Below are 14,532 nucleotides of genomic sequence, written 5' to 3' on the forward strand. Positions count from 1 at the left end.
GGTTTGAGTGAAATATAGAAATCTATAGAATTTTACCAGTTTGAGTGAAGTATAGAAACCTTAACTCCCCTTACCCTCTCCCACTTATGGTATAATTATCTAAATATTTCTTCTAAATACATTTTGGACCACAACAGACAGTGTTATAATTTTTGCTGCAACCATCAAACCTAAGTAGGAAGCTCAAGAAGAGAAGGAAAAAGCTATTGTATTTTCCTCTATTTTTACCTACTGTGCTCGTTCTTCCTCCCTGATGTTCCCAGGGTCTTTCTCTCACTGGGTCCTTTCTGTTTACAGAACTCCCTGTGGCCATCCTTACACCCTATGCTGTAGCAGCATAGGTCTGCTGGTGACGTAATCGCCTAGTTTCCCTTCTGAGAATATCTTGATTTCCCCTTTGTTACTGTCAGGTGGAAGTAGAAATCCAGGTTCCCTAGTCAGCCTTCACTGACAGTCGAGGGGAAGGGCCACCTAACTGCTGGGAGGGGTGGGGGTCCCAGCCCCCCTGCAGTCTCCACTGACACTGTGGGGTGGCAGGGGGCGGTGCTCGTGGCTGGACCGTGGAGGTGAAAGTCCCATCTACCTCCATGGCCTCCTCTGATGCCAGCACGGCAGGCATAAGGGGACAGGGGTTTGGGGCACCTCATTATAACATTCTGAGGGTGGAAGTCTAGGCCCCCTCCACCTGGCCCTTCTGGCATGGGTGAGGGCAGGGTCACATTTTTATCTGTGGTGTTTGTCTGGAGCAGAGCAGTTATTGTCTAAAATTTTGTCTTGCTAGGGTGTCCCTCTCCTGATCCTTTTGTCTTGCTAGGGTGTCCCTCTCCTGGTCCAGAGAAAACAGGATTTTCTTGAGGCCTTTTTTGGGTGCATGTGTGTCTGTACCCATGGGCACTTATGGGTCGCCGGCTCCTTCAGCTCCAGGTCTGGGATACAGATCCCAGGAAAAAGATCCCAGGGCCCTCATCACCACATCATTCCTCGGATCCTGGGGTCCCCGCTGGTTGGCTGTCTCTCCCCCTTTCAGCGTCTTATATTTGTTTTATGGCTAATGTGCAGGGTTCTTAGTTGTATTTAGCAGGAGTAATAAGGAAAAGTACATACTTCTTCTTCCTTTACTTTTAAAAATAAACAAGGCATTTATGCTATTTTTTTTCCTTCTTCCTCTTTCCCTTCCGTTGCTCCAAATCTTCTCCCCGTTTTTCGTTGTCATTTCCTTTTCTCCCCTTCCTCCCTTCTCCTTTGTACAGAGAACATATGTGTTTGGACTGTGGCTTCCAGCGTGAAACCTCTGGATTAAAAGTCCAGCTTCTACCCATGTGACTCAACTTCTCGGAGGCTCCGTTTCCTCATCTCTAAAATGGGCATAATCTTAGTACCCAATTCATAGGGCTGTTGTAAGGATTCGATCATGTAATCGACGTCACATGCTTAGGCCACCGCCCAACTGATCATAAGTGCTTAACTTGGGTTTACTATTCACATTCTTGCTGTTTACTTTTCTAAGCAACAGGCCAGAGGGTTGCCTAACTGTAGGCAGGGTTGCATGTAGTGGAGGGTTTGTGTTGCCATGGCAATGAGAAGGCATGAGGGTTGTACCTCCTCTTTCTCCCCACCACGCTTCAGATACGATGATGCTAAAAAGCAAACAGAAGAAATGTATCGTTTGCTTGATCCTGAGCACCAGCTCCTTGTTCCAGTCCCCAGGGACCACGTGGATCTTTGTCACCTCAAAAACCCAAGGGGATGGAAGGAGCACGATCCTTCCTGTGAAGGGATGTTGGCGGGAGGGATATGGAAAGGAAGAGTTGAAAGCCAGCTATCTTTCTTTTGTTCTTTGTCTTTTTCTCCAAAGGTATTGCTGACTACATAACTCGGTGCAAACAGGCCGTTGGGAAATTTGAGTCCCTCATCCACCAGATTCATAAGAATGCAGATGACATTTCTTCCAGACTTACCTTAATAGAATCCATAAATCTCTTTAAGTATCCAGCACCTAAAAGTGAGGAAGAACTCCCAGGTAGATCTGACTTCTTGTTTCTTTGATTATGGAAGGAATGGAAAAACCTCTTGGGTATGACTGTGCACACACACACACACACACACACACACACACACCCAGAGTTTATTCCACATATGGAATAAAAACATGCCTCCTAATCTCAGGCATTTACTTGAAAAGATCATGGGTAATTCTTAGTTTTTGCCGTGTTTTATGTGTTGCTTACATAGTTTTACAAATTCCTAAGTCTATGAAAATCAATAGTACTTTTGTCAATAACTTTGTAACAGTACGGTGAACTGTGTTTTATGGGCTCACATTTACTTGTTCAAACAGGGTATTTTAAGCTGTCTTGGACTAATCACCAAGGAGTTCAGGATTAGTTAACAAGCAATTTAAGACAAGCAAGATTGCCCAAAGGCAAAGCATGCACAAGTGGCATTCATTCCCATGTTGTCATGTATTTTTTGCTTTGGATGTGTCTCGCTTCGGGTGGTGTTGATTTATTTTCTGCTTTTGATCAAGATTGGAGGCTGCTTTCATATTTGCAAGATATACAGCTAATGTTTGGGTTGCTTCTTGAGTAATGTCCCTTCCCGTGTTTGTGAAGAGCTGTAACAGGTGTCTTCCACTGCAGGCATGAAGGAATTCTTTGAGCACATTGAACAAGAAAGGGCCAAAGATGTGGACCACATGGTCAGGTGGTATCTTGCCATTGGGCCTCTACTGACCAGAGTCGAGGGGCTGGTTATCCACACCAACACGGGCAAGGCCCCCAGGCTGGCCTCCTACTACGAATACTGGGAAAACAGAATTTACGAGGTCTTGACAAAGCTCATCCTGAAGTAAGTTAATGTTCATATTGCATGTTTTTGGTTTTTTTTTTTGCGGTATGCGGGCCTCTCAGTGTTGTGGCCTCTCCTGTTGCGGAGCACAGGCTCCGGACGTGCAGGCTCAGCAGCCATGGCTCACGGGTCCAGCCGCTCCGCGGCATGTGGGATCCTCCCGGACCGGGGCACGAACCCGTGTCCCCTGCATTGGCAGGCGTACTCTCAACCACTGCGCCACCAGGGAAGCCCAGCAGGAGGGTTCTTAACCACTGCACCACCAGGGACGTCCCAACAAATAACCTTTAAAAGATAATAATATGAAATTCTGGTGAATAAGAGGTTCATTATGGGCAGAATTGTAATTTGTGGTGATACTATAGTACAAAGTGTCATATTGGCTCATCTTCTTGTTAGGTCCCTCAACATCCAGAAAAGGAAATTATCCCTCTCCCCACTGTCTGAAAGACATACACATGTCTGTGTTCAACTGGCAACAGAGAATTGCTGTCACTCAGTATTTAACAAAATCCCAGATGACGCCTTCACTTACACTGAGAGAGGCTGATTTGAAGGATATATGATGCATGAACTCTTCCCGAAGGTCTAAAGTAACCCCTGGCCAGAATGGGCATCACGTATGTGTAGAATGCTTATTGTGTGTGCTAGCCTCAGACACATGGAGGCTGTCCCTTCCCTCCTGGAGCTCCACAGCTCTGCAGCTCAGACTGGCCGAGAGCTAAGTGCCTGGACTTCACATTGGCTTAGGGTCCTTCTAAAAAACTGGCCTATGAAATTCATCACTGTTGCTATTACCTCCATATTGACAAGGGTGGTGTTCATTTTATCATATGTTTTCTTTTTTTTAATAAATTTATCTATTTTTATTTTTGGCTGTTTTGGGTCTTTGTTGCTGCGCACAGGCTTTCTCTAGTTGCATTGAGCAGGGGCTACTCTTCGTTGTGGTACACAGGCTTCTCATTGTGATGGCTTCTTTTGTTGCGGAGCATGGGCTCTAGGCGCGCAGGCTTCAGTAGTTGTGGCACGTGGGCTCAGTAGTTGTGGCTCACGGGCTTAAGAGTGCAGGCTCAGTAGTTGTGGCACACAGGCCTAGTTGCACTGTGGCATGTGGGATCTTCCCGGCCCAGGGCTCAAACCTGTGTCCCTTGCATTGGCAGGCAGATTCTTAACCACTGAGTCACCAGGGAAGTCCCGTATGTTTTTTTTATGAAGAACCCCAGGAGAAGTTTCTCTAATTTCCCTTCTGATCTTAGCCTCCTGAGAAAATATATTTCCTCTTCTCTTTCCTCTTTCATTTTTTGTTGTTTTTAAAAAACTTCTTCATTATGATTTTAAAATTTTTGTTATTATTATTATTCAATTTAAAAAATTAAAAAAAATGCGCCACACAGCATGCAAGATCTTAGTTCCCTGACCAGGGCTCGAACCCATGTCCCCTACATTGGCAGGTGGATTCTTAACTGTTGCACCACCAGGGGAGTACCCTGGATACAGTTTGACAAACTTCACTTCATTGATCCTTTAAATAAATCTGTTTTCTACATATTTCATTTGCTTTTTAATGTTGCTTCTAACTTTGACTCTTAAAGCAGCCCCTTAGGAGTTCCTGGGCGGTCGAGTGGTTAGGACTCCACGCTTTCACTGGCAAGGGCCCCGGTTCGATCCCTGGTTGGGGAACTAAGATCCCACAAGCCGCCTGGCACAGCCGAAAAAAAAAAACAGCAGCCCCTCGTACAGGGCTACCTCCTGAGTTTTCTCTTTCTAATACACTACGTTTTCCCTTGATCCATTCATCCATTTACCCATCAGTCCATCTATTCACTCATTCATTCATTCCAAGGTTTATTAGAGCCTGGACTGGACCAGGCACTGGACCAGATAAAGCCCCTCTTTTTCTGGAGCTTCTCCATCCTCATAGGAGAGAGATGCAAGACTCAAGGAAATAAATATTCTCTGTGAAAGAAATAAAGCAGAATAATGTTCCAGGGAGAGACTGGAAGGGCTGTTGTGATTGGGTGGTCAAGAAAGGCCATGGAGAGGCCATGCTGTAGCGGAGCCCTGAAGCTAAGGAGCAAAGCTGGAAGGGGAGGAGCTTCCTGGGGGAAGACAAAGGCCAGTGTACAGACCTGGAGGCCACGTGGGAGGAACAGAAGGAAGGAATAAAGAGAGTGAAGGGAGTGCGTAGGAGAGGAAGCTGAGCAGGCAGGGACCAGATCGTGAAGAGCCTGGAAGCAGCTTGCATTTATTCTCAGAGAGAGAAGAGTTGCATGGTTTTTTTTGGTTTTGTTTTTTTTTTTTTGCGGTACACGGGCCTCTCACTGTTGTGGCCTCTCCCGTTGCGGAGCACAGGCTCCGGACGCGCAGGCTCAGTGGCCATGGCTCACGGGCCCAGCTGCTCCGCGGCATGTGGGATCTTCCCGGACCGGGACATGAACCCGTGTCCCCTGCATTGGCAGGCGGACTCTCAACCACTGCGCCACCAGGGAAACCCGAGTTGCATGTTTTATACACTCTCTCTGGCTGTAGGAATCACTGAATTGGGGATGGGGGGAAGAGGAAGACTGGTTTGCAGGCTAATGAAGTGTCCATCCCTGTGTTGTCCCTGATTTAATCCTGGAAAGGACAGAGTCTGGTGGGCCAGGCGGAGTGGGGACATGAGTGTTCATTTTTCCTGAACCAGAGTCAAACAGCTTTTTGGAGTTACCATTACTAAGTATCTTCCAACTAATAGGTATTCTAACTTCCCCAAAGTAGAAATGAGCTATTTGTAAAATTTGGGCCATAAAAAGGGTACATAATGAAACTCATCCCACACTGTCCATTACAGCCGTAGAATGTGTTATTCCTTGTCGCAGGCTTTTTATAGGTGGCGGCTGGGACTCTAGCCATTTTCACCCGCTGTCGGATATCTTTCACGCTGCTGAGTACTGAGTCTGTTTTATTAACCCCTCCTAGGAATTTGCAGTCTTTTAATTCTTTAATCCTTGGAAACGTCCCTTTGTTCCAAATGGAAACCATTTTGACAGCGCCCGAGATCATCCTGCACCCCAGCGCAAGCGAGATTGACAAGATGTGCGTCCACTGTGTCCGAAGTTGTGTGGAGGTGACCAAGGTAGGATCGGAACTGTGTGTTGTTTCCTGGTTGACCCCTTGTCACAGAGGGCTGGGCCTGCCAGCTGCGGACAGCAGGGGACCCAGGAGGTCAAGAACACAGGCTCCACCCTGTCCTTTGTCCAGACCGCTTTAGTCTCTTCCTGGCTCCTCCTCTGTAAATCTCTGAAGTTTGGGGGTGTCCCAAGGCTTGATGCCGGCTCCCTTTCACCTCTCTATCTTCTTTGTGCATCCTCACGACCGGTCCCGTGGCCGTTATTACCAACCCTATGGAGGCAAGCCCACCACATTTCCATCTCCAACCCAGAATTCTCTACTACACAACACATGTTTCTAGTCGCCGACCGGCCGTCTCCCCTTGAACCTTAGACCTGGCGAGTACAAGATGGAATTCTTGGCTTTCCAACGTGCAGCCTGGTCCTGCCCCCATTTTCCCTACTTCAGGCAACGGCGCCAACATCCACCCGAAGGGTTGAGTCAAAACCCTGGGAGCCATCCTTGATCCCTCTTTTCTCCCGTCCACCCATATCCAGCCCGTCGGTAAGTCTGGTTGACTCGCTCCCCCAAACATGCCTCTGATCTCCCCGCTTCTCTCCTTTTCCACGTTACCAGTCCATCCCAAGTTCATCGTCCCTCACTTGAACTATTGCAGTAATGTTTCCACAGGTGGTCAGGATTATCCTTTAAAAACGTGAATCGTTTCATGTCATCCGTGTATAAAAGCCCCCGATGACTTCACGTTGCACTTAGAACATAATCCAAACTCCTCATTCTGGTCTATGAGCCCCTCTGCAATCTAGCACCTGCCTACCTTTCTGATCAGCTCCTACCTGTTCACACCCCCCTGTGCCCCAGCCTCATGCACCTCCAGCAGGTAACACCACTTCCTCCTTGAAATAGTGGCACCCCTGTTCCCTCTGCCTGGAACCTTCTGCTCCCAGACCTTGACCTGCTGGCCCCTTCTGGTCCTTCTCTGTTACATCACCCTACTCCATCTTCTTCCTAGCCCATATTACTATCTGACCTTTTCTTATTTATTTACTTGCTCGTTCATGCTTTGACTAGCTCATGCCACTAGAATGCAAGTTCCACAACACCATGAACTTTGTGTGTCTGTTCACTCTGGAGCCCCTAGAACCTCGCACAGCGCCTAGCACATAATTGGCACTCAGTCAGTGCTTGTCAAATGACTGTCAGTTGGCAAATAACCCAAAGTTTACGTCTTACCAACATTGGGAAAATAGGGCCATCTTTGTGCATAAGAGATGTCACACCCCCTCAAGACACTAATATCGTTCTTTTCACTTGGTTTGTTCAGAAAGTCAAACATATCTCAGGCATTTAAAAAAAATTTTTTTTAATTAATTAATTAATTTATTTTTGGCTGCATTGGGTCTTCGTTGCTGTGCGTGGACTTTTCTCTAATTGCGGCGAGCGGGGGCTACTCTTCATTGTGGTGTGTGGGCTTCTCATTGCGGTGGCTTCTCTTGTTGAGGAACACGGCCTCTAGGCGCGCGGGCTTCCGTAGTTGTGGCACGTGGGCTCAGTAGATGTGGCTCGCGGGCTCTAGAGCTCAGGCTCAGTAGTTGTGGCGCACGGGCTTTGTTGTTCTGTGGCATGTGGGATCTTCCCAGACCAGGGCTCGAAGCCATGTCCCCTGCATTGGCAGGCAGATTCTTAACCACTGCGCCACCAGGGAAGCCCTCAGGCATGTTTTTTAGCGTAAAACTAAGTGTAGATATTACAAATAGGGAATTTCATTTCACTGTACTTGGAAATTAATGAATAAATTGCACATGTTTTATAATCTGTGCAAATAGGTCATTTATTAAACCTCGGTCATATACATTCTCTTAACTTTTAGGTGTTACATTACCAAGTCTTTGAACAGGAAAACAAAACAATCTCCAAGGGGTAAATAAATAGGAGAGACTCTTTGTGAAACATTATGGATGTTAATCCTAGTTTTTCTTGCCAATTTATTCCCACCCCTGCCATAGATGGGCTTGAGGCTTTGTGGTGAAGACGGTTATTTTATCTTCATAAATGCTTTCTTTTATTTATTTTTATTATATTTTTATCAGTGCTTTGTTTTAAATGAAAAGAATTTTTACCTGTCCTCTTGGAAAGTGTTGGAAATGCCTTTCATTAACAAACATCTCTGCAGATAAACACTTACGGCGAAGGTGACTTAAGTCGGCCTGACTGCACTATTTGAGCTTCAGGGTTCATATTTCATGACTGAAAACAATGAGCAAAAGTTTTAAACTAGGACCGAATTACCTCATCTATTAAGTGGAAATGATAATACGATCCATGTTCTAGAGTGGGTTGGGAGAATTAAATGGCATGTGTTAAGAGCACTTAACACAGTACTTGGCAATTAGCTCTCAATAAACGTTAGCTATCAGTTTTGGTATTAGTGTTACAGCGAGCAGTAGAATTAGTAATTGTTGTTATTCCCATTCTATAGGTGGCCAGACTACGGTTCAGAGATGTTATGTATAACCACCCATGGTTTGCTTGAAAGGAGAGGGGCTCTTGACTGTACAGCAGGGAGACGTCCAATGACAGATTTGTGCTGGGACACTGGAAACTAATGTGGTTTTATACACCCGAACTTGGCTGTGCTCAAGCACATGTCTGATGATTGGCTGGCTGTTGCCTGGGGAGCCTCGGTTCTCCTGGGGCTCCATCATCACGTAGGCTAGCTGAAGCTCGTGCCTCTGGTGGCTGCAAGGTTTCAAGAGCATGAGAGTAGAAGCTGCTCGGCTACTTGAGCCCCGGGCTTGGACCTTGCATAATGCCACTTCCCCTGTCTGTTGGTCAAGTCACAGGCTAGCCCAGAGTGGGAAAATAGGTACTCCCAATAGACCATTTTGTCAACAGACAGAATCTCTTGATGGAAGGAACAAAGGATTGTGGTGATTTTTTGCAACCTAGCACAGCTTATCAATAATAAAGTGAGATCCCTTACTAGCAAGACTTATTACTGAACATGATATGTACATAGGAAGCAAAATAGATACTGAAGGACTGTCTTTTTTCCCCCAATTCTTATTTTGCCAGAATTTTGTTCGCTGGATGAATGGCAGCTGCATAGAATGCCCCCCTCAGAAGGGAGAGGAAGAAGAACTTGTTACAATCAACTTTTACAATGATATTTCTCAGAACCCTCAGATAATTGAGCAGGCCGTTATGATCCCCCAGAACATCCACAGGATTCTGATCAATCTTATGAAGTACCTGCAGAAATGGAAGCGGTACCGACCGCTCTGGAAACTGGACAAAGCCATCGTGATGGAGAAGTTTGCTGCCAAGAAGCCCCCTTGTGTTGCCTATGATGAGAAGTTGCAGTTCTATTCCAGGATCGCCTCTGAAGTGATGCATCACCCCTTGATCAAGGATGAGCACTGCATCCGCCTTCAGCTTGGACCCCTGGCAAACACTGTACAGGAAAATGCCAAGTCCTGGGTGGTTTCACTTGGGAAGCTCCTTAATGAGTCAGCCAGAGAGGAGCTCCATAATCTGCACGAAGAGATAGAGGTAGTAGGGCCCCGGGTTTCATGATCTTCTGGGCTTCATTCAGCGCTATATTTTTTTCCTCTATGCTTATTCAGTGTCACTTTGAACTCTCTTTTATAGTTCCTGACCAAAAACCTGAAGAAGAGCCCCAGTACCCTTGAAGATCTCAAGTTTGTCCTTGGAACAATCGCAGAAATTAAAAGTAAATCTTTAGTGATGGAACTAAGATACCGGGATGTCCAGGAGAGGTACCGCACCATGGCGATGTACAGTCTCTCTGTAAGTGAACTCTTTCCTTTTCTCCCTTCCTTCCTTCCTTCCTTCCTTCCTTCCTTCCTTCCTTCTTTCCTTCCTCCCTCCCTCCCTCCCTCCCTCTCTTCCTTCCTTCCTTTGTGTGTTTTTATTTATTTATTTATTTATTTTAAAATTTTTTTGGCTGCACTGTGCGGCATGTGGGATCTTAGTTCCCTGACCAGGGATCGAACCTGTGCTCCCTGCAGTGGAAGCGTGTAGTCCCAACCACTGGACTGCCAGGGAAGTTCCTATTTTATTTATTTATTTTTTTTGCGGTACGCGGGCCTCTCCCGTTGCAGAGCACAGGCTCCGGACGCGCAGGCTCAGCGGCCATGGCTCACGGGCCCAGCCGCTCTGCGGCATGTGGGATCTTCCCGGACCGGGGCACGAACCCGTGTCCCCTGCATCGGCAGGCGGACTCTCAACCACTGCGCCGCCAGGGAAGCCCTATTTTATTTTTTAAAAATACAACATGATTATATTTCAATACACAACCAAAATGCAAAACACCATATTAAATTGATGGCAGTAAAATGTGGTATTTCATTTGTATTGCATGACAAATGGTTAACATCCTTAGTCATAAATGAGTTCTTACAAACCAGTAACAAAGACACTGATATACCAAGGGAAATGAAAAAAAAAATGGAAGAAAATGAAATAACACAAGTGACTAGTAAGGATTAAGCATCTATGAAGATGACTGAGCTGAACAATAACAGAAGAAAAGCCATTTCTTTGTAATATCATATTACCAAAGATTAAAAATCTAACATTTATACAGTTTTAGGAAACAGACCCACATAAACACTGGGGGACAAGATTGATGAGGTCCCATCTATATATTAATAGTAGGGGAAATCTAGTTTGAACTCAAACTATAAATTTTGGATAGCCTTAGTCCTAGCAGTTCCAATTCACTGGAATTATTTCAATAAATTAGTTGGATAAATTTACAGTTTATATATAAACCATGTTTACTACATAGAAAATTTGTAGTATATAGACCCACCAAAAATGACTTGCATATTAATTTTTTTCTCAATACACCCAAAAGGATATGCACAAAATTTCTTTAATAGTTGTTTTTATTTTATTTTAAGCGAACTCTTTTCTGAAGCTTTTTATGGTTGGGTTGAATTCTAAGGCCCTTTTCAGAAAGACTTCTCAAATATACAATAAAGTCAATTGTTTATGACTTTAAGTAATAAAATTTAAATGTAAAGCATGGTTATTTAGAATAATGACAACTTAGTGATTATTTCTCGATCTTGCATGGATCAAATAGTGTTTTTTGTCGACTGGTCTGTAACTGCACACTATTTTGGTTTTTCCCTCTTTCTTTCTTTTTTTTTTTTTTTTTTGCGGTACGCGGGCCTCTCACTGTTGTGGCCTCTCCCATTGCGGAGCACAGGCTCTGGAAGCGCAGGCTCAGCGGCCATGGCTCACGGGCCTAGCAGCTCTGTGGCATGTGGGATCTTCCTGGACCGGGGCACGAACCCGTGTCCCCTGCATCGGCAGGCGGACTCTCAACCACTGCGCCGCCAGGGAAGCCCCTCTTTTTTTTATGTTAATTTTCTTTTATAAATAAATGGCTGTTGCAAAAATGATAAGGGGGAAGAAGAGAGAGAAGACGATAAAAGAAACTGGTAGAAGATAATAATTCAATTGTCTTTATTTAGGGTTGTTAAATGTGTGTTTCAAAGACCTTTAGAAAGTCTGTGGATGAGTTTGAGGGTATCTGGGATCTCCTTGAAATTGTATGCAAAATTTTGCGTGCTCTGCATCACATAATACCTAGAAAAGAATCCACTGGAAAAACAAAGTAGAAGGGAGAAACAAAGAGCTGTTATAAGCCTGAATTTGCATAAAATTTGTATTTCAGAATTTACACTGCTTGAGTGCTTTAATCACCTTCACTGAGCATTAGCCTTGGCTGAAAGCTAGAGATCCTCTCATCAGAAAATGCACAGTAGTGGCGATCATTTTGTAGTGTATAGAAATAACGAATCCCTATGTTGTGCACCTGGAATTAACATAGTATTGTCAATTATACTTCAATAAAAAAATAATAAAAATGAAAAAAGAGAAACTTTTCCTTAAAAACTATCTATTTACCCTGAGATACAGTTTATATAACAAGGGCAGGTTATTTACCCTGTAATTACATGTTTTCAGAATAATAAATTAGTTCTCTAGCATCCTCCAAAGGTAAAAAGAAAAATGCACAGTAGGCAAAATTTATATTTTTATAATTAAAATAAAGTCAAAATTTTCAGTTCTGTCTTTTGTTTTCTTTATCAAGTAACATTATTTAGAATTCTATATCTTAGAACTCCATTACTGTCTGCTTATACTGTCTGTGTATCTCTTGGTTTCCTTCAAGTCATTTGTATCCTTATTGTCCTGTTATTTCTGATTGAGTTCTGGACATCATATATGACAAATTGTAGGGAGAATTGGAGGCTCCAGATGATGTTATGTTTCATCATAGGAGATTTAGTTTTGCTTATGACAACACAGCTGGGTGTGTTAACAGGTCAAGATAACCTTATTTTAATCAGAGATGAGGTTGATTTGAAGCTCGGTTTTACTTTATGAAGGGTTTTTCTCTCTAGGTTATTTCTCTCTCTTTCTGCCTATGTCATCTATCTCTTTTAAAAAATTATTTTCTCCTGATTTTATTTTTATTATAAATATCTAATTGGTATAATTCAACCAGCATTTGTTCAAATGACCTAGCCTGCCATTACGCAGAAGCGGAAGTCCTGGAAAGCAGAAGCTTTGACCGGAAATTTCATTTCCAAATTGCTGATCATTTATTGTTTGTTCAATTTTTTTTTTTTTTTTTAGCCTTCCGATGCAGAGAAAGAACTGGTTGACAAGACTGAGAGCATGTGGTCAAATCTGTTTAATGATGCATTGAATGTGGAGCATAGTCTGGGAGGTATAAAGAGAACATTCACAGAGGTACCTTGAAACGCTTTACTTTCCGAGTAAAGATGTTGAAAAATATCCAGTGGGCTAAACTAACGCAACCCTGCTTTTCTCAGATCACTCGAGGTGAAATATTAAACTACAGACAGCAGATAGAGGGCTTTGCAAGACGTTTTTATCATGAAGGCCCTAGCTCTGTTGGTGAAGATCTTGATAGAGGTAAGGGTATTCACGTTGGTCTTACTGAGGCATTTGAATGTGTTTTGCTTAAGAATTTTATGGGAAGATGGGATGGAGCAGTGGTGTGTAACCTTGCCCGTACACTGGGTTCCTCTGGGGATCTCTAAAAACCACTTCTGCCTGGGCACCAGGTCCACAGAGTTGATTCCACTGGTCTGGGGAGTGGTCTGGACTTCAAGGTTTTTAAAGCTCCCGTGGGGATTCTAATCTGCAGACCAAGCTGAGACCACTTAGAGCGAGAACGCTCAGGAGACAGGGCTTTCTAACTGGGGGAGCTTGCACGAGTAACTGGCCCTCTGGTTTTAGTTAGAATGATGGCAAGATAAAGTCTGGTCATTCTAAGTTTGTCTTCCTGGTTGGCTTCTATGGGTGAGATGATAGTTTTGCATATTGTTCATGATTTCTTATTCAATTTTGTATACCTTAAAATTGTATGTATTCAAAACGAACTTATTTATAAAACAGAAACAGACTCACAGACTTCAAAAACAAACTTATGGTTACCGAAGGAGAAAGTTGGAGAGGGGAGGGATAAATTAGAAACTTGGGATTATACACACCACTATATATAAAATAGATAATCAAGGACCTACTGTATAGCACAGGGAACTCTACTCAATGCTCTGTAATAACCTACATGGGAAAAGAATCTGAAAAAGAATAGATACATGTATAACTGAATCACTTTGCTGTGCACTGAAACGAACACATTGTAAATCAACTGTACTCCAGTATGAAATAAAAATTAAATTAAAAAATTTGTATGCATTCATTTATCTGCTTATTTACTAGGAGTAGGCCTTTTAGCCACTTTTGAAAAAGAGCTGATGAGACACGAAAAGAACCGTCAGGAGCTGGCGAATGCTGAGAAGCTTTTTGATCTTCCAATTACGATGTACCCGGAGCTGCTAAAAGTGCAGAAGGAAATGAGCGGGCTGAAGGCCATTTACGAGCTCTATGAAGCACTAAAGGTAAGCGTCCACCCACAGACTGGGCCTCGCTGGAGGGAATGCAACTCAGCGGACTTTGAGGCCGCAATCGTACAGAGCCTGGGGCAGATTTCATAGAAACTCTCACTTTGGCTCTCGGGAGGAGGTCGTGGGGAGTGACTGCTAATGAATATGGGGTTTCCATTTGGGGTGTGGAGAGAGCTCTGGAACCTGATGGAGGTGAGGCTGCCCAACATTGTGAATGTCCTGGTTGCCACTGTACATGTTCCTGGCAGAAAGCAGGTCAGTGGTTGACTAGGGGTGGGGTGGAAGGAGAAGGGTGGGAGGGGGTGATTACAGAGATGCAGAAGGAGACCACCCAGGGTGATGGTGATGGATACGTTCCTTATCTCGACGGAGGTGATGGTCTCACGGTGTGCGCACATGTCAAAACTTACCCAACTGTACACTTGACATGTGTGGCTTATTGTACACCCATGAACCCTCCATAAAGCTTAGGAAAAACAGAGAGAAAGAGAAGAGAGGCATGAGAAACGCCAAGTGTAGATGACTCCTCCAGTGAGTCTTGTTACGGAGGGAAGCAGGGAGATGAGGAGTGATGGGTGGAGGGGACGTGGGGTCGGGA

General features: G+C 44.2%; 1 protein-coding gene across 1 annotated transcript in view; it reads left to right on the top strand.

The window, feature by feature from the left end:
* The window catches only part of DNAH10 (dynein axonemal heavy chain 10), a 147,108-nt gene that overhangs the window by 40,379 nt on the left and 92,197 nt on the right, over positions 1-14,532 (top strand). Inside the window, exons 17-24 of the mRNA XM_079942214.1 lie at positions 1,856-2,020; positions 2,640-2,847; positions 5,806-5,962; positions 9,031-9,507; positions 9,607-9,765; positions 12,634-12,750; positions 12,834-12,936; positions 13,750-13,928. Of these exons, the coding sequence (XP_079798340.1) occupies positions 1,856-2,020; positions 2,640-2,847; positions 5,806-5,962; positions 9,031-9,507; positions 9,607-9,765; positions 12,634-12,750; positions 12,834-12,936; positions 13,750-13,928 (1,565 nt within the window). The remainder of the gene's footprint in view (positions 1-1,855; positions 2,021-2,639; positions 2,848-5,805; positions 5,963-9,030; positions 9,508-9,606; positions 9,766-12,633; positions 12,751-12,833; positions 12,937-13,749; positions 13,929-14,532) is intronic.

This window comes from Stenella coeruleoalba (assembly GCF_951394435.1).
Source record: "Stenella coeruleoalba genome assembly, chromosome: 14".
NCBI lineage: Eukaryota > Metazoa > Chordata > Mammalia > Artiodactyla > Delphinidae > Stenella > Stenella coeruleoalba.